The following is a 23,836-nucleotide window of genomic DNA, read 5'->3' as shown; positions in this document are numbered from 1 at the left end:
ATTATTGGTTGATGTATATATTTCTATTCATTATACAATGGGTCATTGGTCTTATCGCTTGAACTGTTAAACGTGTTGTTATGTCAATGAAAAATGGTAGAAATTAATGAAAATTTTTGTCAGAAATTATGTCGAAATATTTTCCGGAGCCTTTTTAGTATTCAATAATGGATAATGTTCTTTTTGTAATATGCACAAGTCTCCAGTCCTATATGTTCCATATACAGTGACTTTATGGTGTGTTCCCCGACGCCATGTCCCATATTATACGGGTTTAAGACAGACAACTGTTAATGCACGAAATAAACATTGTAAATCTATTGAGGACTTATAAAGTTGTAGTGCTTGAAAACTTATAATCTGGACCCTTATGATCCCTCCCTTATTATTATAAAATGGGAGAACATGGCGGGAAAAATTTGATTGGTGTGTCTATAAAGATTATAAAATTATAAAGAAAAAGAAAAAACGGATATGTTTTTGCATGGCTGATTATTATAGTGTGTATTTTGTTGCTGTACTGTTACACCACTGTCGAAGGGTAGGGGAGGGTGGGTGCCTTCAAACTCATTTAACCCCGCCATATACTGTATGTGCCGATTCCAAGTTAGGAGCGTAAATTAAATAGTACATTAATTAAACCGTTAGTTTTCTCGTTTGAAATGTTTTACATTTGTTATTTCTAGACTTTTTATAGTTGACTATGTGTACAGGCTTTGCTAATTTCTGAAGACCTTTTGGTTGTTATTTTGTGTGTCATTTTGGTCTCTTGTGATACAAATCATACAAGAATTATTTAATTATAACATAACTATCTGGACCTGTGATGTCAATTCTTATTCATTACCTGCACATTGGTTATTATATACGCAATATTATTAGTTTCATAGTGTGCTAGTGACCTAATACGGTATATATGGAGTCAGTAAATTCCATATGGGGTGAGAGCGAAGCTCGAAACCCCATATGGAATTAACTGACCCCATATATACCGTATTACGTCACTAGCACACTATGTAACGAATTTATCTTACCGACTATCTTAACGTGTGAAATTTAGACTAGTTACCTATCAAAATGAGCAAGTCTTCAATACCGTTAGCATTAAGAAACTACTTCCATTGATCCTAAAAAACAGATGCCAACAATAACAACTTGTTAGGTTTAAATGTGTTTTATGAATTGATTTCAATCTTCATCATCAATTGTCTACGTCTGTTGAGGATTTTTTCTCAGTACCGTTTTGTTTTTATAAAGGGACGTTACACCACTACTAACCTAATATGGAATATAGACGGTCTCCACACGGACGCTTTTAACCAATCATATTCCTAGAAATGTATAGGAGGTAAGATACATCACTATATATGTTGTTTTAAGATTTAATGAAAGTCTTGACCAATTTATGATATCTTCATCCTCGCAGTAAAAGTTAATTTAGAAATGGAAATGGAAATATATATTTATTGAAATCCGGGACTTGAATTCAAACACATCCATTATTAAAAAAAACAAAACAAAACATTTACGAAGTACCAAATATCAAATTAAAACAATGCATAGCTAAACTACCAAGATGAACAGAATAAAAAATCGCAGTTCTCCCTTTAAAAAATATATTTGTGCTATTGTTTTCCCTTTGATTGTATTATTTTTGATTTGACTCTGTATATGTGGATTCAGCTATCGGTTTTTTTTTGTTTTTCTGATATGCATGGGTCAAAAGGTGCAATTTGGTCGGAAAAGGAGTTTTCAGTATTTAAAGTGCATACTAGTAGTTTGTATTAATTGTATTAATTGTATGTCCTATTAACAACAAAACGTTTGTGTAGGCTTCTTGCCAGATTAACCACCAACAATTTTGTTGCGTCTTTGTCATATCTATTTGTATGTTTTAGTCAGTTGTGTTTGTATGTTATGTTTATTTACACAGGTGTTGCTGCTAGATCTAATTTTATTTAATTATGTCTGTTTGGGTTGATCATAAAATATTGTCAATATAATGGAACTATGTACAACTGTCATGCAATGGAGAGATTGGCCAGCTATATTTCCAGGTCATACACTCCATGTTCATGTCGGAAAATGTCTGTACTTATTCAGGAATATGACAGTTTTTTTTTCAATTCTATCTATTGGCTAAAACATGATTTTTGGACTTTCCACTTTTAAAAATACATTTGAATTTTGAATTTTTGTGGATACTTTTACGATATTGAGTTACACAAGACAACTAGATGAAAAAGAAATAATCAGACAATACATGCAATATGAATGTTTAATTTAGGAGACGACCATTCATGGTGTGTGGTAAGGTTTGTTTTCTTTGATGGGAGGGAGCTCTCTTTTTGGCTGGAGGATGTGTCATCTATTTTGATATTTTGAAAGCACGCTTATTGTTATTTGCGCTAAAATTAATTTTCACTTTTTTACACATTCGTTACCTTCATTTTGTCTTACAGAAAGTTTGTTTTCTACTTGTCTTATGTAAGATTTCTATTCAGACGAAGGCGTTAATCTAAAAAAACATCCTGCAACACTTCCCATACCCCAGTAAGTCATAACGTCGTCCCTTTAGTAAAAACGAGTTCAGATGCATGCGAAAGATTTATTTACTTTATACATTTAGCAATTGTTGGTTTGATTATTGAGAAAATATAAAAGACGTATCTGCCTGAATTGGGTATTATATAGATATAAGAAGATGTGGTATGAGTGCCAATGAGACAACTCTCCATCCAAGTCACAATTTGTAAAAGTAAACCATTAGAGGTCAAAGTATGGTATTCAACAATTATGTTTTGTTTTTTAATGATATACTGTATTGATAGATATTCATTTGTTACACATTAAAATTTTAAAAGTTAGTGAATATGTTAGGTTCATTGATCCAATAGAAGCAAACAGATCCATAAATGATCGTATTTGAGTCACAATTTTCCCGAAACAGGATGCTGTCAGAAGATGAACAACAGCTGTTGTACAAAATAGAGAGCGATATATAAGGTTACAAGATGAAGATATCAATGTCATAGGATATACATAAATCATCGTTTATATTGGTTGCTCTTTTTATGAACAAAATTGTTAGAAATGAAATAGTATGCACGATAATCTTGATGCATAAAATGTTTCAGCTATATCCTATTGACTTATTCAACAGTTTGCCGGATGCAGAAATGATTGTCATGTATGACTTTATTTGGTGACCTTGGGCGTACATTTGGCCACAGGATTGCGAAATTTCCACTACAGAAAACGTGTTAAGTCTGCCAATTGAACTCCATATTGAAAGCCAGAGGAAGAAAAATATGATCTTACTTAGAATTGTATTTAACGAGAAAAAATCATCTTTCTCATACTTCCACAAAATTTAATTTTCTAAAAATTGTGGAGCTTAAAAACAAACCTTAAACACATCAAACAATGTAAATCAATTTTTATTTATACATGCATTCGTGTATATAAGTGAACTCTTCGGCGTTTAAGGTATGAATACTGAAGTTATTTTACACTAGGCATTTGTTCATATTGCTAAGACTGTCTAAAATATGTTTATATTCACATACATTGTATGTAGTGAATTAAGGAAATTATGAAATCAAAAATGAAATTTTAATGAAATTTTAAAGTCTTGATGTTTTATTATATGTTATATAACAGGGTCCTTTCCTTAAGTAGTTTATGGAAGTAATCTTGTTTTAGAATTTAAATCTTTACATCTCTCATAGGACAACTTAAAAAAATGTCAAATTTTGAAACTGCCCAAAAGACATAGCTTAGCTCTCAATAGAGAGTTTTGATAAATTTTAATGTGACATTCAATTATAACGTTTTTGTTCTGTAGAATAAATGATGTTGATGTGATTGCCGATAGTCATAAGTGGAAAATACGTCAATCCTTATACAAGATATAACATGCATAACATGTTTACTACAACAAAACGTGAATCATATTAACGATTTATTGCGAAAAAAAGTAAAGCAGTCTTATTACATAGCACTATCAAAATGAAGAATAATGATTAGAGGAAACTGAATCAAAAACATTCTCTAAAACATAGACAAAATTTTGTTTAGAATGGCTGATTGAAGCATAGTTTACTTATACCAATGACATTCACACAAATGGTACTCCGCGAACAATAAAAAAGCCATAATAGTTTTATTCAATAATCAAATAACATCAAAGATCAAAACTGATTTCCCCCATTCGTTGACAATATACAATTTACTATAGTCTTGGTTGAAGCACAATGCGACAGGTTCCTTGATTCCATGATGTGAATTCAATGGTATGTCTAGTACTTTCCAATCCTGATCTATTCTATATCTGTCTGACTTTTTAAAATACCCTTCAAGTCTGTGTATGTTGTTCGATCCTTGTCCACTGACGTAGATGTGGCCGTTCTCGTCGGAGCATATGTCAGTGGGTGTATCCATGGTGACGATACTATCTATCTTATTTAATCGTAGATTTTGTCCGCTATACATGATATAATTTTGACCTCCGGTACAAGATAAAAAAGACTGTTCATTAACTGCATGGAACTTTATTACACATGGACCAATTTGTCTTCCTCTAGTTGAATTTGCGAGTGGAAGGCTACTGAAATAAAAAAAAAAAAAAAAACTACAGCATTGAAGCCATTTAAATACTTATGTGTTTAACGTGTAGAGTAGTCAGTACGGTTATTTATTACGTGTCATGACCTTTGAACTTGCTCTCAGTAACTTCAATAACTCTTACATTGACAGACAGTGTTGTCTTTTTTGTAAAAGATGGGCGAGAGATACCATAGGGACATTCAAACGCATAAGTTGAAAATACTCTGACGACGCCACGGGTAAAAAAAAGAAAAACATACAAACAACAGCACACAAAACACATTACAAGAACTTCATGACTGAGCAACATGAGCCCCACAAACAATTAGGGGTGATCTCCGGTGCTTTGGTAAAAGTAGGCAAATTCTGCTCCGCATGCGAGTTGAAAATTGTAGTTTGTGTTTCGTTCAACAGGTCTTAATATTAAGTTGCTACATCAGCACTATTGGGAGTAAGATGTAAAAAAAGGAAAGGAAAAGGATGTTGAAGGCCCTTAAAAATAATTTTCCCGGCCACTGTTCTCAGTCAAGAACTAGTACGTCATTTGATTTTGTACGGTTGATTAATTACATCCGTATCAAGCAGTTGTTTATATGTATGCAGTGTCCTTTCCATAACTGATATTGATGTTTGCAGTTTAATAATACATTAATAGAATTAAGACTATATATGTTAGGTGCTAATAAATTTTTGAATAACATTAATGTCACTGACAATCCAAATTGTACTTTTTGCCAAGAAAAATTAGAAACTTTTGAACCTTTATTTTGGAATTGTGAGATTGTTTAAACTTTCATTGTTGAAATTGACTCTTGATTTTTGTTTTGATAGTATAAGTGTTCTCTTTACCATAAAACATTTTCTGTTAAGGTATATAACAAAAGCATTAAGGGGGAATGCTGCAAACTTGATTCATTTGCAAATGAAGCAATACATTTTCAACTGCAAAGACTTTTAAAAAGCTTTGATATTGCAGACAGTGCAAAGTAAAAGAAAGTCTTTATAGCATTTGTGTAAAAAGAACAGAAAAAATAATTGCTGTTAATAATAAAAGAGTAGTGTGAATGATCAGTTATTTTTCACAATGTATATGTGTACATAAATTAGTAGAAATATAATTACAATATAATACATTGGCTCTTAAATGAGAAAATACTACATAATCCATCTCTGCAAATAAATAACCAAAAAAACCATTATATTTCAATTATTCTTTTTTTCTAAAAAATCTACAGCCATACTCAAAAACATATATTTATATTTTACAACTTAAACCACACAAACTATATATTTTTCTTAATCTTTGCATTTTTTATATAAGATAATTATATGTTGATAATCTTAATGGAAATCTTCTTTCTTATATTACTGACATGGTATATAATTTTTTTAAGTATGGAAAGTAAGAATAATTCGAAATACTCAGGATGTTCCTATCCCAGACATAGATTACCTTAAGTTAGCCGTATTTGGAGCAACTTTTTGTATTTTAGGGTCCTCGATGCTCTTTAACTTCGTACTTTATTTTGCCTTTTAAACTTTGTTTGGTTTCAAGCGTCACTGATGAGTTTTTTGTAGACAAAACGCGCGTTTTGCGCAAATATAAAATTTCAATCTGGTATCTATAATGAGTTTATTTATGTAGACGAAACGCGCGTCTGGCGTATCAAACTATAAGCCTGATACCGTTGATAATTATGTATGTTTATTAATAACAAATACTAACAGCTGTATACATATGTTTATTACTATTATTATACTTCATGTCAAAATGCCAGATTTTGATTGGTTGATACGAGGGAGACATTTTTTTGTCTTTCCTATGGCAAATACCATATTACCTTTCACGGAGACGCTTTGTCAAGTGTGCACTTTATTAAATACGGATGATTGTTATGTACAAGACGTCATAGTTTATTACTTTGAATTTGAAATTTAATAGACAGCAATAACAGAACATTCAGTATAATAAAGTAAATAACACATACCTGAGAGGGTGATAGAGCAGATTTTAACCCCTCGAACAGACATTGTCAACCTTGGCTTCGCCTCAGTTGACAATGTTTTCTCGGGGTAACAATTTGCTCTATCACCCTCTCAGTTATGTGTTATTTATATAATGTTAATGAGTTCCAGATAACGTACCGGTACTTGATGTTTTCTAAATAACAAATGTACAGATTAATAAAATATGATAAATTAAAAACGTAAAAGAATAAATACTAATTCTCCGAATTACTGATTCCATCGAATATAAAAAAAAGTCAGACTAAATATGCCTGATATCTATGACAAGCTAATTAACAACCCCAGGGTCGATGCCATTACTTGTATTTTTTTTCCCTGAGGGCATCACCAGCCCATGCAGTAGTCATTACTGCTTTTTCACATGGCATTATCATTGATCAGGTCATCATTATACATAAACTGTTTACAAAATGAGTGTCACTGATAAATATTTCGAAGACGAAACGCGTGTCTGGCGTGCAAAATTTCAATTCTGGTATATATAATGAGTTAAAATTTGACGTGAAAGATGGTTGTAACAATACCTCAGACTACGAAGTTTAAGATTTGCGTTTCTCTATTTTTTTAGAATTTCAAAGCTTTCAATAATAATCGCATACCATAAAAGTATGACCCTAAAAGTTTAGTCCTGTTCAAAAGTGAGAGTTGAAAGATGTTTATTACAGTATGTGTACCTTTCTGTAGCGGGTACTTATGTTTGCGTTTGTACCTTTCTTTCGTGGGTACTTATATTTGCGTATTTGGAATTGTCGACATATCTACTAAATTGCACGGTTTTACCGAACTTGAAACAAATACAAATAACGGTCTGCGTCAATGAACTTGATATGGATATGGGGATGGCAGAAGTATGTGTTGAAACATAAACTTTGATATTAGAAACCAAACTTATTAATGCAGTTTTGTCTGAAATTGATTTGGAATTTTGTATTCAATGTTATGAATTTTAAACACTATACACTGTATACTACTATAATCTATATTTAATATACATCAACATTGTATTTATGTTCGCGTGTATTTATTTTCGAGAAAATTGTCCTTCTGCTAAACATTTCGTGAGAATAAATACACCAAGAAAAAAGTTCATATACAGAACTAAAATGTTTGAAACGTTTTATCTTATCTTCACATATTTCACATTATCGTTATAATATATACTGGTCAGTATTTTATTATTTCTTCACAAAACGTTGCATGCCTGCTTCATAACTTAATATGAATAATAGGTTTTACAAATTCTTCGAGTCTTTGAGCTTGTCCTTATTATTTTTCTCAGTCAACTGTATAAGTAATCATTTAAAGACAACCCATCTCAAGATTTTGGATTAATGCCTCTTTTATTTTTCGATACACTATTTAAAAAGAAAAACGTTTTGCGAAGCTATTATGATTGGAAACTTTAAAAGATATATTCTTTAGATGATATTATTCGAGAAAAACCGGGTGTTCATCGAAAATAAACTTACATGTTATCGTTTTTCACAGCATATATATACGAAAAACCTTGTATTTTAACGCCAAGAAAACATGAAACTTTCTCTGAAAAATCCCGTCCAGTACTTGGGACTGCAGAAACAGAAAACACGGTAGTGCTTAGGTCGTTGCATGTTGCTTGGAAGAGTTCAACCATTCTGTCAGGGTCAATTTGCAGGACAGATCTGGATTTAGGTTGTGTAATATAGGCTATATTTTGACTCGTTATAGCAATATCATATGGTTCACTATCTGCGTTTAGCTTCTTTAAATAATTTCCAAGAGGATCAACTAATATCAGATTCTTTTTATCATAGTCACATAACAAAATGTTCCCCTTTATTGTAGCTGCTATACCAGTTATTCGACGGAAGTCGTGGTTGAATTGGCCTTTAAAAGAAAATCCATGTCTTAAATGTCCTGGTACTGCCAACACCTGTGCCATATCTGTAATGTTGTAAACAAAAATACTTATTTTAGTACATTTTCTTGAAAATATCATGGATACATTGTACAATAATCAAAAACAAAAACATTTAACAACACTTTTAAACTTTTTTCAAGATGTATTTTTATAAGCATTAGCAATTTTTGATTGGATAATGGTACTATATACTTCTCAAATGAAAGTTCTAATCTAAACATTTTTTCAGACCACCTGTTTCAATCACATTTTAATCAATACTAATAAAACGCCAAATAAACAACTATTGCAAGTACCGTCAGTGGTTGTGATACGTACTTCAGTAACTCAATGACACGCACTTGAACTTATATCATGAATAGAAACACAAAGACATTGAAAATCAAGTTTTTTGTTTTTCATGTTCTTACTTCATTAGTCGTTCGTAACCGATCGTGTAAATTACTTCCTTTTTGATACTTAGCATCAATAAGTATAGAAGCTTCTATGTGATAGAAAAAAGACCAAATGTATGCCTGCCAATAAAGTCCATATTAATTGTATGCATCTAATTTAGAGAACATATCACGTTTATTGTCTTCTTTTTTTAAGTTTTACGTGGCCCGAATCTGTACTGGTGATTGGTATTCATGTGTTAATATATGAGTTAAACATGCTAAATATATAAAGGAGTTATATAACGATTTTGTTGAGGGGTTTTTAACTTAAAGTCTGGAACATTATGATCTCTCCCTTCTGTTTGTAATGTTTAAAAGATAGGGTGGTGTTTCTTTTTAAAAGAAGAAATCCGATTTGTTCTTGCCAGTCAAAACATTCAGATTTGTTTCACAGTCATCAAAATTAAACAATAACGGATAGACAGACAAACAATATGATATACATATATTTTGAAAAAACAAACAACCACACACGAATATTTTCGAAAAGAAGTAGAAATCAGAGAACAGCTAAAGATAGACGATCCTATAAAGCTTCCGATAGTATCAAACACATTTTGACCATACTGTCCAAATTAGGCACCATTTATTTTCAAGTTAGTAGCTATCCAGGTGATTGCTGGAAGGTGTGGTATTGAATGAGCTTAAACGAAATATGATCTAAATATCATAAAAGGGAGTTTTGCTCTCACTTAAAGCATATGACGTCACAACAGTCAGTGCCTTTACTAAGTCAGACAATAACAAAGGTTTTAGTTTTTACAAAGTATGGTCTAAATAGGCAAAAAGGGACAACACCAAGGTTGTCAGTATCTATACCAAGTCAGAATATATATAGATAACCGTTATTTGTTGTTTTCTTTGATATATATTCTGTATATCAACCATTTTGAAAGAGTCAGTGTTAGTGCTTGATGTGGCCCGACGTACTTGTATACAGTATGCAATTGCTCTTCTCCCTGTTCATGTATCATTTACTTCAAAGATCAAGACTAGAAGAAAACATTGTGCTTTTCATTAAGTTACGATTATTAATGAACAACTTTGTCCCTGCTTCTGATATATGTATCCACTTATCTCACAAAAAAAAAAAAAAAACAATTACACATAAAGAAATATCCCTGCCTCATAAATATATTTTTAAATATCCCTTATCATTGTCCAAGATGTGTTTTATGATCCACCTTCTTTCAATCATATTTAACTAGGTACGAATCCAATACCAAATAATTCTTAGTTCTTTCAGTACTTGTGAGACGTTCTACAGTAAATAACACGAATGTATATCTTGACTAGAAACAACTGGACATTTTAATTACAAGTGATATTAACATACCTTTGTTGTCGAGTTACGGATCGCGCGGCTTCCTTGATAACTATAACTATCAATGTTTATTAAGGCCTTTTGTGTGATATAGATAACACTATGTCTATAATTGATAAAGGTCATTATACTTGTTCTAGTGTATGTAAATTGTAAACGAAAACATCAGATTAAATCTATTATTTGGTATTTTTCGGTTCATCTATGATCATAGCAATTCATCTATCAGATATGATCTAGCTATTGCATCAGAGAAGGATTAACATTATGAATTTTTATATTTGCAAACGTCTGTGTTGTATTTAAAGTACGACATATCTGTTTTCAAACTAAATTTGTGAAAGTACAATATAATATTGACGTCTAAAATTATTTTGCAAACAGAGTAATTTCTTTTTGTTTTTATTTGGCAGACCTGAAAAGCATAATATTCTTTTACGATTAATTATAGTTGTTTACTACTTCATATCTTCTTTGTTAAAGAAAATTACCTTATTTAAATAATACACTTTTGTCTATCTGTTGTTAAAAGCATTTTAACGAAAATAACAGGATTCAATTTAGCCAATTTCGATTTTTTTATGAACAGTTAGGTATGAAGTCAAGGGTTATCAGCATTTTTTGGGTGTCTTTTTATCATTTTTTCTACTTTGTTTATCTCATGGGCCAATTTTTTTTCAACTAATTGTTACCGTTTTTCCTTTGTATTATGCTATTACACCTCTATCCGAGGTGAGAGGAGACTTGAACACTCGCATTGTATTTTTGTAACCCCACCACATTATGAATTTGCTTGTCCCAATTCAAGTGCCTGTGATTCATAAGTTGTCGTTCAAAGTTGTCTGTCATATTTGTTTTCAATTTATGGTTTTCTAGTACATCAGGACATTAGTTTTATAATTCTATATACTTGTTTATTTTGAGTGATTGGCCGTACTGGAAGTGCCGTTATGTCGTTTGTTGGAAAAGATTCAAGATAATGGATAGCACCAGGCTACTATTTTAACCAATGTAAACAAATCAAACTTAAAAGAAAAAAAATACAGCAATCATCTGTATTGACTATATTTACAAAGTTATTGGATGGATGCCTTTGACCTTTCATTTTGTCGGAAAGTTTGAGAATATTTAGTGCAATATTTAAAAAAATGACCCCGTAAAAACTTCAATATTTTCTTAAAAGAAAATAAAAAAAATTCAAAATAGTTACGGATTACCTACCATATTTCACATACTGTATTCACTTATGAAGACATCTTTCAATAAGATAAATAACAAAATTACAAAATCGTATTAAACAAATGCATCAACTTTTAAAAGATTCATAAGGCCCCTGTTCTAATTGTAGTTGTAGTTCAGATTGAAATGAAGCAGGCAATAACAAGGCAATACTGAATTTTTGTATTTCTTCAGCTACCACCAACAACCTGAACTTGCCATACCATAACAAATTACCAATGGACCTTTGATTATTTAAACTTGTAACTGCAAAAACAATTGTACATGTTGTAAGTTGTTTTCCTGTGATATCTGTTTTTCATAAATAATAAAGAAACTTGAGGTAAACTGAATATGCATTTGTATTCCTTGGGTTTCCTTGTTTCTCGTCAGATTAAAAGCAAGCAATTAAGAAACTAAGCATCTAAGCTGTTTCTGTATGCATTACAGTGACCTATAGTTGTTAATTTCTGTGTCATTTGGTCTCTTGTTTAGAGTTGTGTCATTGGCAATTATACCACATCTTCTTTTTATATTACACAAACGTGCCTTCAAAACACGAATTACGAATAAGGGTAATATCATCTGTTCTATGCATATCAGATTGAAATATATTTAATAAAAACAGTTTCATCAAACGTAATGAATGTACCTAAATCGAAATTGTCACCATCAGGCCGTTTTAAGCTCCCCTTGTGCGAATCCCAGTCAAGTAAGCCATTGATATTTCTTGTCGTCTGTTGGTGTCGACCTACAATTAAATTAAAAACCTACAACGTGAAATGTTACCTAAATAATTTTACAGTGGGAAATTGGGTCAAGATAAATATAAAAAAAAATTGTTCAGAGAACAGTATAAGGTCTTTCTACCTTGTATATTGAAAACTGCATTATCTAAAAACTTTAACAAAAAAAGTTTTTCATTGTACATTGTATTTCCCCTTTATCGTGTATATATACGAAGAATACTTGCCTTATTTAGGTACGAACAAATAATCGCTTAAATTGCACGGAAAATATATTGCATCCATATACTTTGATTGGAATAAAGTATATACTATGCTTCGTTTGGTCTACAAAATATCACTTCCAGGTCATTTGATAGGTAAAGTCACTCTGAATCTCAAATTATATGGACTCCTTGTTCTTTTACTTGAACGATTTGAGCTGGTATGTTATTTCAAATTAAATTTGGTTGAAATATACAGCAAATTTCTAAACAGAAAATAATATTTGTGTTTATCTCGTGAGAAAATGAAAATAATTAACAACAAAAATACAACCACATAATCCAATAAACCTGTGATAATTCTGCTTATATTTGTACCAAGTTTCTCGAAATCCAACCAGAAATGACCCCAAAATATTTTTTTGAAAAAATGTATATATTGTAAAAAACCTCAAGTGACAAATACTTACGGCCACACTCTGTATGTCATATTTTATGTGAATAAAACATATATATATATATATCGAGCTACAATTATAGATGATCTATCATTATATATAATTAGTAGATTAACTCATCATAGATATCAGAATTGGAATTTTGTTTACTAGGCGCACATTTCATCTAGAGGAGATTCATCAGTGACACTCGATAAAATAGCTAGTCAGAAAAGTCAAACAAAGTTTGAAGTTTTAGTGGATTCAGAATAGATGATGAACTGACAACCTTACTGACGGAACTAGTTGAATCTGCTACTTCTTAAAAATTCTCTTTGTGTTTAAAATTTAACTTCACTTATAATAAACTACTTGTATGGTAAACTGATCCTATTCGTATTCCGATTCATTCCGTAAATAAATGTTAATTTATTGCTGATGAATTTTGACAATGAGAATAAATATGATATCTTGTTTCTTGTCGTATATTGGTATCACGTCGTCTTCGTCGTTGTCGTCGTCGTCGTCGTTGTCCGCGTCGTCCGAAGACATTTGGTTTCCGGACAATAAATTTAGTATAAGCAAATAGAAATCTGTGAAATTTTAACACAAGGTTTATGACCACAAAAAAAAGGTTTTGGGATTGATTTTGGGGGTTATGGTCCAAACAGTTAAGGAATTAGGGGCCAAAAAGGACCAAAAAGGGGCCAAAATAAGCATTTTTACTAGTTTCGAGACAATAATTTGTGGAAAGGTTTATGGATCTCTCTGAAATTATACCATAAGTTTCCATACCACAAGGGGATGGTAAGAATTGTCTTTCTTTGAGGAGGTGGGGGGGGGGGGAGTAATGGCTCAAACCGTTTTAGAATTAGGGGCAAAAAAGGGGAAAAACAAAGGTGTCCTGGTTAATGGACAATTACTTAAGTACAAAACATAATTCAAAAGCAGTGTAAGGGAGGTAATGCAAACACAACATAGACAATTACCTCCTTTACACTGCTTTTAAATTATTTATAAAGAAATGTTGTATTGTCTTGAGGTGATTAGCTGTCAATTTAATTTTTAGAAGTCACTATTTTAAAAATGCTGATTAAAGTTATTAAATTTCAGCCATGATTATGTATGTCATTTTCTATTTTTAGATTTTTATGATGTATTTAAATTGGTTATAACGGTTGCAAACTCCATTGAAAATTTGAATTGAGATTATGACCATATCTTGAGGGAAATTAATTTTTTTTAGAAAAGGGGAGGGGGGGGGGGGGGAGGTTAGAAAAGGGTGGGTTTTAGTACAATTTGTTCTCAAGATTTCAGAAATAAAAAAGAAAATTTCTTCAAACATTATTTTTTTTTTGCAAAAAAAGGGGAGGGTATACATTTTTTTAGGGTGGGATGGAGGTAGTGGGGATGGGGAGGGAGGTCAATTTGCAACAGCATAGTGTTTTCGACAAAAGAAAAAAAACATGAAAAATGAATATAAATTTAAATCACACAACCAATTGAAGTTCTTTGACTACAGTTATTCTGTGTCAGAAACCTATTATGTGTCAAATATTTAATTAAAATCTAAATTCAGACCTGCATCAAATGCAAATATTATGTTCATTTTTGCCCGAACTGCTCAGGGCTGGACCTCTATGGTCGTATTCAGCTGCGCTCGGCCACAAAAATTATATATGTCTCGCACGTGTTAAATTTTTTGATGAAAGCTTTTTATTTGAATCAACTTAACATGATATTATATGGCATAGAAAAAAAGGCATACGGGGACGCGTGGATAAATTTGCCATCGAAGGCTACGCGTACCTGCCTCCGGTTTTATTATTTAATGTCATTGGATCAGTAATAAAATGTTAAATAAACCCGGATATTATCGCAATTAGTGAAAAAAAAGATTACTCACAGAAATTTTAAGATATCAAATGTCAACATTTCGACTTTGAAAAAAGTTGAATTCCAATTCTATTTTTACTACGTTTCTAATACCCTTTCGTAGAAACGACACTGGTTAGATTTTAAATATTTTTCTTAAAATTTTTAAAATTATAATGATTGATATAATGAAATATACGATTTTATATAGATGATAATCAAATTAAAAAGGCATTACAAACAAGTGAGAAAAACAGAAACAAAATAAGAACAGTTTAAATTGTTCTTAAAATACATTATCATATATATCTTTATTCCCATAAAGCCAGTGCATTACATCGGTACAGAGATAACAAATACAAACAATAAATATTTACAATATGTACAAAACAAGTGAGGTTACATTAGTTACAGCCAGGAGTACACACACAAGTATTTATATTTTTTATCAAAGTGATAAGTACAGATTGTACTAGATTGATAGTTAGATACGATAACTTAAATTAGAAATGAAACCATCTAATGTATTAGAATAAAAATATCTTGTTTCTCGTCGTATATTGGTATCACGTCGTCTTCGTCGTCGTCGTTGTCCGCGTCGTCCGAAGACATTTAGTTTCCAAACAATAATTTTAGTATAAGTAAATTTGCAATAAAAAAGTCTATTCTATGTTCCTTTGGAATTTCAACCAAAGATGAAGAACTGGATCTTCCATCACTGTATTGGATACCTAAACTACACAAATGTCCTTACAAACAACGGTATATTGCTGGGTCTTCAAAGTGCTCCACGAAACCTCTTTCTAAATTATTAACATCTATTTAACCAGCAATCAAAGCCGGGCTCCAAAGTTATTGTGAAACTGCCTATTCCAGAGGTGGCGTGAATCAGATGTGGATACTCAAAAATTTCAAAGATCTTTTAGAGTACATACAATCTAAGACTCTCTCATCTTGCAATAGTATTAAAACATTTGACTTTTCTACAATTTACACAAATATTCCCCATTCCAAACTAAAAGACAAATTGAAAGAGTTGGTATTACTTTATTTCATTTTAAAAAAGAATGGCGAACGTAAATACAAGTATCTTGTCTTGGGGAGGGATAAATCCTACTTTGTAAGGAATCACTCTGATTCAAACAAAAATTTTTCTGAAACTGACATTATCAAGATGCTTGATTTCTTGATTGACAACATATTTGTTACGTTTGGAGGACGTGTTTTTCGCTAGACTGTCGGACTTCCAATGGGAACCAATTGTGCCCCTCTTCTTGCCGACTTGTTTCTTTATTATTGTAAGGCTGACTTCATACAGGAACTTCTTAGGAAGAAAGATAAGAAGTTAGCAATATCTTTTAACTTTACGTTCCGCTATATAGATGATGTTCTCTCACTAAATAATACAAAATTTGGTGACTATGTTGAAAGAATCTATCCCATCAAACCAGAGATAAAGGATACTACAGATACAGTTAAGTCTGCCTCATATCTTGACTTACATCTAGAAATTGACAATGAGGGTCGGTTGAAAACAAAACTTTACGACAAAAGAGATGAATTTACCTTCCCAATTGTGAACTTTCCATTTCTATGTAACAACATTCTAGTCAGCGCCTGTATACGGAGTATATATCTCCCAATTGATACGATATTCCCGGGCTTGTATTCCTATCATGATTTTCATGATAGAGGATTGCTGCTCACAAGGAAGCTATTAAACCAAGAGTTCCAAATGGTGAAGTTGAAATCATCCCTTCGTAAATATTACGGACGCCCTCACAAGTTGGTTGACCGTTATGGAATAACAGTTTCGCAGATGATATCAGATATGTTCCTTATGTCGTATCTACAATACCCTTCCCTTTTCACGAATGTGACCTACCGAATTAGACTATTTACCGGATTTGTAATAACATAAGCAACACGACGGCTGTCACATGTTGAGCAGGATATGCTTACCCTTCCGGAGCACCTGAGATCACCCCCAGTTTTTGGTGGGGTTCATGTTGCTGAGTCTTTAGTTTTCTATGTTGTGTCATCTGTACTATTATTTGTCTATTTGTCTAACACTGGTTAGATTTTGAATATATTTTTCCAATTTTTAAAATCATAATTATTGATATAATGGAATATACGATTTTATTTAGAACAGTTTAAATTGTTCTTAAAATACATTATCATATATATCTTTATTCCCATAAAGCCAGTGCATTACATCGGTACAGAGATAACAAATACAAACAATAAATATTTACAATATGTACAAAACAAGTGAGAGAGGTTACATTAGTTACAGCCAGGAGTACAAATACAAGTATTTATATTGTATTTGTACTCCTGGCTGTAACTAGACTGTTCTAGATTTATAGTTCGATACGATAACTTAAATTAGAAGTGAAACCATCCAATGTATTAGAATAAAAATACAAAAATATCCCGACCTTATTCATTTATTATTTTTGAATCACTACGCAACGTCAGACAGTTTTTTTTAAGACCACCCTTTTAATTATATTCATTCAATACTCATAATATGCTAATTAAACAACTATCGTTAGTACCGTCAGTGCCTGTTATACGTACTTAAGGAAATTGATAACATTTACTTTAACTTATATCTAGACTAGAAACAAAGGAACATTTTGAATACAGTTATTTTTCTTATCTTATGTGTCGTGCTAGCGATCGTACAAATAACTTCCACGTTTACTCATCCATTTTCGCTATAAGAAAATGCTTGTATCAAGTCAGGAATATGACAGTTGTTATCCATTCGTTTGATGTGTTTGAGCTTTAATTTTTGGCACTTGCTTAGACTATCCGTTTAGAATTTTTCTCGGAGTTCGGCATTTTTCTTATTTTTACTTGTTCCTTGTTAATAATAACTTTCAATGCGTATGGAGGCTTGTATGCTATATAGAATAAAGCTAATCCATGTCTGTCAATTAGGATTATAGTTATCGTGCATGTACTAAACGAAAACGTCACATTATGTTTCTTCTATGGTATTCTCCGGTTTTCGTGTCCTAAACCGAACTGTTGATAGATGGTCATATGCTGATTTATAGGCAACTTGTATATTTTTTGTTTGATCTCACTGGCTTATATTTTCAAGATCATAGGCAGGACTTGATACTCGAAAATATAAGGCAATGGAGTCATGTATCATTGCAGCAACGTCGAGTGCTCAAGTCCATTCGGATCAATTTATAAATGAATTGCACGCAATTTCATTCATACAACCGAATAGCTATTCCATTGTTAAGTTTATCTAAAGTTAACCTATAGTTAAAAGAAAATAAACAAGAAACTTTTAGATCTAAATGACTACATCATATTCTAACGACAAAGATACTTTTATGGAAAAATGCTAACAATTGTGTTTGTAACTTTTGTACACAAGAAGAAGATTACGACCACGTCTTTATACTACGTCCGTACTAGTATTCAGAAATTTTTTGGAATACGATAAAGGAAGTTTTAAAGAGGAGTGAAATAACTTTAAATATAAAAACTGAAACATGTATTGAAATGACCAAATTCTGACGAAACATACTTTGGCTTTATCTACTTTTAAATAATTGTTAGTTTTTCAATTTACGAAACCTATTTCATATCTGACGAAAAGAAAAAAAAGGTCAATGTTTTTTTGTTTAATTTTCATTAATTTACTCAATGGTAGAGTAATTGTGAGCATTCAAAATAATATGTACGCAACTATTAGAAAACATCTGAACAATCACTATGAATGATATTATATTATTGAATAAATACATATTTCTGTAAAAGGAGTTTTCCAACTAATTACTACCCGAGTAATATTTGAAATGTTACAGAGAACATCACGAGGAGCTCTGACTCTTGAATAATAATGTGACAAACCAGTAATTTAAATAAATATTTAATTATGTTGTTAAAAGAAAAGTATTTAGTTAAATGTCAATCTGAACCTGCAAATTGTTTATATAACAATTTTTTGCTTGGTTAAAACACATAAATATCTATTTAAATTGTAAGAAACAAATAGTATTAGTGTATTGTACCTTAATATCGTATTTGTATTCAATCATCAGATAACTAAGATAAAAAAAAAACATATATTTTGGAAGCATTGCAATTTTGTAGATATTTGATTGGGCAGTTTTACCAAAGCCTGAATACAAGCCTACGGAAATTTATTGTTCGTTGAATATTAAAATTCGTGGTTTATCTATACCAACGAAATTCAGAAAAAAATTAACACCTCTCAAATAAACATGAATTAAAAGTGTTTTATTATCTCGTTAAGCATTTACATTCGTGGTTAGATATATACCCTAAAAATACGAATGCATCAAAAGTATTTGTAATCACCTATCAAATAACATCAAAGATCAAAATTGATTTCCCCCATTCGTTAACAATATACAATTAACTTTAGTCTTTGTTGAAGCACAAGGTGACCGGTTCCTTGATTCCATGGTGTGAATCCAACGGTATGTCTAATACTGTCAATCTTAAAACACAGAACCTTCCTTCAACTCTGTTAGTCTGTGTATGTTGTTCGATCCCTGTCCACTTACATAGATCTGGCCGTTGTCGTCAGGGCATATGCCAGTTGGTGTATCCATGGTGTCAATATTAGAAATGTCGTTAGAAGTTTCTATACATCCGCTATACTGGGAAAACGTGATATAATTTTGACAGCCAATGCAAGAGAAAAAAAGTAAGTTCATTAACTGCAATGAACTTTACAACATGTGAACCATTAGAACCATGTTTTTTAGATATATTTCCAAACCTGTTGGAATAAAAAAAATAAAAAATAAAAAAACAACAAGAAATTGTTTAATATATATATATAAAAATTCAAAAGTCTAACCTTCATTGAGGTAAATATATGGCCTTCCATAAAACCAAGTCATGGACCAGCGATGTTGCAGTTGTGTCCTTGTATATATATCATGTATATACATATATAATTAACGGTTATATATTACGTCAGGAATTTTGTTACTAGAAATTTAATCATATTTTGTTTGGCTGTGTTTGTAAAAAATTAAATCACAAACTTGATCACAAATCAGGCGCCACGAAATTTTATAAACTAGTAAAACAAACAAAAAAAGGTTATAGATAAAAGTCAAATAAGTGAACTTACAACTTAAAAATATCGAACCGTATTTATATCAGTATATCTTATTTTGACAGTATTCATCTTATTTTTCAAAAGATGCAAAATGAATATTAATTTATACTCATAACTATAATTAATATATCAGATTTTTAATGCAATAAAAGATATTTGTCACAATTTCTATTTCATTTTGATCTATACTCAATTTTCACAGTTCAATTGTTAAGGTCTTTTAACTTTCGAAACTATATATCTTATATCCGTCATTGACTTCTTTATTAGTACATTATAAAGACCTCCATTTACATTGATAGTTACCAAGGAAGTTATTTACATGATTCGTAACACAACAAAGCAGGTACGTTTATACAACTTCATTTAAATGTTATCTGTGTCTCTAATCAATATATATATTCACTGTTATGTCATTTACTGAAGAACAAATACTAAGTATTGAATGTGCTAAACATTATAATTTAACATTTTCACGGCTATACATTATAATATTGAGTAAAGGTGGTCTTAAACATGTCTTGAGCTTTGATTGGTGTTAATAAAGAACGACAATGTAAGGGATATGGGATATATCTACATTTTATAAGTTACGGTGGATTCTTTTATTTAGTTTATAAATTAAATGCAGAGACGGAATCTTTAATTCTAATTCATTTGTAACGACGACATTTGTTCGTTGATATATTGTGAGAGGTCAAGATCCACGGTCTATTGGTCTGTAAATAAGGTAGGCTGCAATTCTGAATTTCTGAATTTGCTTGGTATCGATATTTTCAGAAATTAGCATTCATATTTAAAACCTAATAACCTTTTTGTCATCTTTTTTTTTTTATTTATCATAATTTTTTAAAACAATATTATATTGAACAGAAATAAATAACTTTATTAAGTGTTGATGCTTGGTATGTGTAATGTACATAAAAATTGGATTTAATTAAATACTGAGTTAACTGTATTGTAATTTAAAATTGATTTTGTGTTGCAAATATCACTTTATAATTTGCGCTAACTGTTTTTTTTGACTAACTGGGCTTAAACCTTGTTCCATTAGTGTTTGATAAATACACTAGTATAAAGGGGTCAACGCCCATCTAAAAGATTTTCAATCTCTGTAAAATTGGTGCTCATAAGTCAATTATTCGGTGAATATATATAAGGAAATTGAGTATATAATTTCCTTTAATTTAGTTAAATATTCCCCTTTTTTAAAAGTTGCTCCTTTTTCATAACTGAAAAGCTCGATGAATCGTTTTATAAATTGTGAAAAATAATTGAGGATCATTTGCAATATAAGAGAATTAACCTACTTTTTTCACAAACCATTGAAACGGATTGTAAAAGAAAATATTTAGAAGAAGCAATGTTCACCAATGGAGAAGTTTGATATCAGCATATACTTTACAGTTTTCGTGGGACTCAAATAAAATTTGGAAAAGCATTTAATTACTATTTGCAAACCTAGGGTTTCTTTTGAAGTTTCCCATAATAAAAAACACGACATATTTCCATTTAAAACATTTGAAATGTCATGTTCGATTTGTGTGATTCTGTTCCTTTTAATTAATTTTCAATCATGTCATTTGTCTTTATTCGCTGGAGAATGGAACACATGAACTGAGTGTTAAATAGTTTTATCTTCATTATTTAATCTTTTTATTAAACAATTGGTTAATAAAAAGATTAAATAATGAAGATAAAACTATTTAACACTCAGTTCATGTGTTCCATTCTCCAGCGAATAAAGACAAATGACATGATTGAAAATTAATTAAAAGGAACAGAATCACACAAATCGAACATGACATTTCAAATGTTTTAAATGGAAATATGTCGTGTTTTTTATTATGGGAAACTTCAAAAGAAACCCTAGGTTTGCAAATAGTAATTAAATGCTTTTCCAAATTTTATTTGAGTCCCACGAAAACTGTAAAGTATATGCTGATATCAAACTTCTCCATTGGTGAACATTGCTTCTTCTAAATATTTTCTTTTACAATCCGTTTCAATGGTTTGTGAAAAAAGTAGGTTAATTCTCTTATATTGCAAATGATCCTCAATTATTTTTCACAATTTATAAAACGATTCATCGAGCTTTTCAGTTATGAAAAAGGAGCAACTTTTAAAAAAGGGGAATATTTAACTAAATTAAAGGAAATTATATACTCAATTTCCTTATATATATTCACCGAATAATTGACTTATGAGCACCAATTTTACAGAGATTGAAAATCTTTTAGATGGGCGTTGACCCCTTTATACTAGTGTATTTATCAAACACTAATGGAACAAGGTTTAAGCCCAGTTAGTCAAAAAAAACAGTTAGCGCAAATTATAAAGTGATATTTGCAACACAAAATCAATTTTAAATTACAATACAGTTAACTCAGTATTTAATTAAATCCAATTTTTATGTACATTACACATACCAAGCATCAACACTTAATAAAGTTATTTATTTCTGTTCAATATAATATTGTTTTAAAAAATTATGATAAATAAAAAAAAAAAGATGACAAAAAGGTTATTAGGTTTTAAATATGAATGCTAATTTCTGAAAATATCGATACCAAGCAAATTCAAAAATTCAGAATTGCAGCCTACCTTATTTACAGACCAATAGACCGTGGATCTTGACCTCTCACAATATATCAACGAACAAATGTCGTCGTTACAAATGAATTAGAATTAAAGATTCCGTCTCTGCATTTAATTTATAAACTAAATAAAAGAATCCACCGTAACTTATAAAATGTAGATATATCCCATATCCCTTACATTGTCGTTCTTTATTAACACCAATCAAAGCTCAAGACATGTTTAAGACCACCTTTACTCAATATTATAATGTATAGCCGTAAAAATGTTAAATTATAATGTTTAGCACATTCAATACTTAGTATTTGTTCTTCAGTAAATGACATAACAGTGAATATATATATTGATTAGAGACACAGATAACATTTAAATGAAGTTGTATAAACGTACCTGCTTTGTTGTGTTACGAATCATGTAAATAACTTCCTTGGTAACTATCAATGTAAATGGAGGTCTTTATAATGTACTAATAAAGAAGTCAATGACGGATATAAGATATATAGTTTCGAAAGTTAAAAGACCTTAACAATTGAACTGTGAAAATTGAGTATAGATCAAAATGAAATAGAAATTGTGACAAATATCTTTTATTGCATTAAAAATCTGATATATTAATTATAGTTATGAGTATAAATTAATATTCATTTTGCATCTTTTGAAAAATAAGATGAATACTGTCAAAATAAGATATACTGATATAAATACGGTTCGATATTTTTAAGTTGTAAGTTCACTTATTTACTAGCTACGTTTACTTAGCAGACATAAGTACTGGGTTTTCAATTGATACTCGTTTGATATTTATGTCCATATCAGTGTGCTTTAGTTATATACAAAATTTCTCAATTTATTTTGTTTACATTGTCTTGTCGCTTAATTATTCTCTGGTGTTAACAGCTTATTGTTACAACGGTCGGTGTCTCTTCCGAGTTTTTTGGACGGTCGTTTTCATTGACTGTTAATTTGAATTGATCACTAGTTACATGACTATCCAAAATAAATGTTTCTGGTATCTTGTGCTAAGTGATATAAACGTTCGAATCCTTAATCTGATATATATGTCTCCTCAATTTTGTCGCAGGATCGACCAGAACACGTTACGAAACAAAACAAATACATTTTAATGCTATTTTTCTAAGTATACAATTGTCTGTATTATACAACTAGCCTTAATAAGTTTAACTACTACAGATTCTCCATGTTACAATTCACGAGGATTTGTGTTAAGGCGATGGCCCATTTCTCCCTGTTTTAGCATTACTTGCCTTTTGATATTGGATTTTACGAGATACATTCTAATGGTCAAACCTCTTCGCTTCATAAATTTAAAT

The 23,836-nt window shown here is 30.8% G+C and overlaps 2 protein-coding genes across 2 annotated transcripts in view; both read right to left on the bottom strand.

Annotated features, from left to right (window-relative positions):
• LOC127723496 (uncharacterized) overlaps nt 1-23,836 on the bottom strand; it is a 143,331-nt gene that overhangs the window by 113,218 nt on the left and 6,277 nt on the right. The window lies entirely within an intron of this gene.
• On the bottom strand, nt 4,151-9,709 carry LOC127723492 (uncharacterized). Its single transcript, XM_052230138.1, has 2 exons — nt 8,106-9,709; nt 4,151-4,609 (listed from the first exon to the last, which is right to left on the bottom strand). Exons 1-2 carry the CDS (start codon nt 8,612-8,614, stop codon nt 4,177-4,179), a joined length of 942 nt encoding a protein of 313 aa, XP_052086098.1. The 5' UTR covers nt 8,615-9,709; the 3' UTR covers nt 4,151-4,176.

The sequence above is a fragment of the Mytilus californianus genome, unplaced genomic scaffold (genome assembly GCF_021869535.1).
Source record: "Mytilus californianus isolate M0D057914Y unplaced genomic scaffold, xbMytCali1.0.p SCAF_13, whole genome shotgun sequence".
In the NCBI taxonomy this organism is placed as follows: domain Eukaryota; kingdom Metazoa; phylum Mollusca; class Bivalvia; order Mytilida; family Mytilidae; genus Mytilus; species Mytilus californianus.
This window is presented reverse-complemented; position numbering and strand designations above follow the sequence as displayed.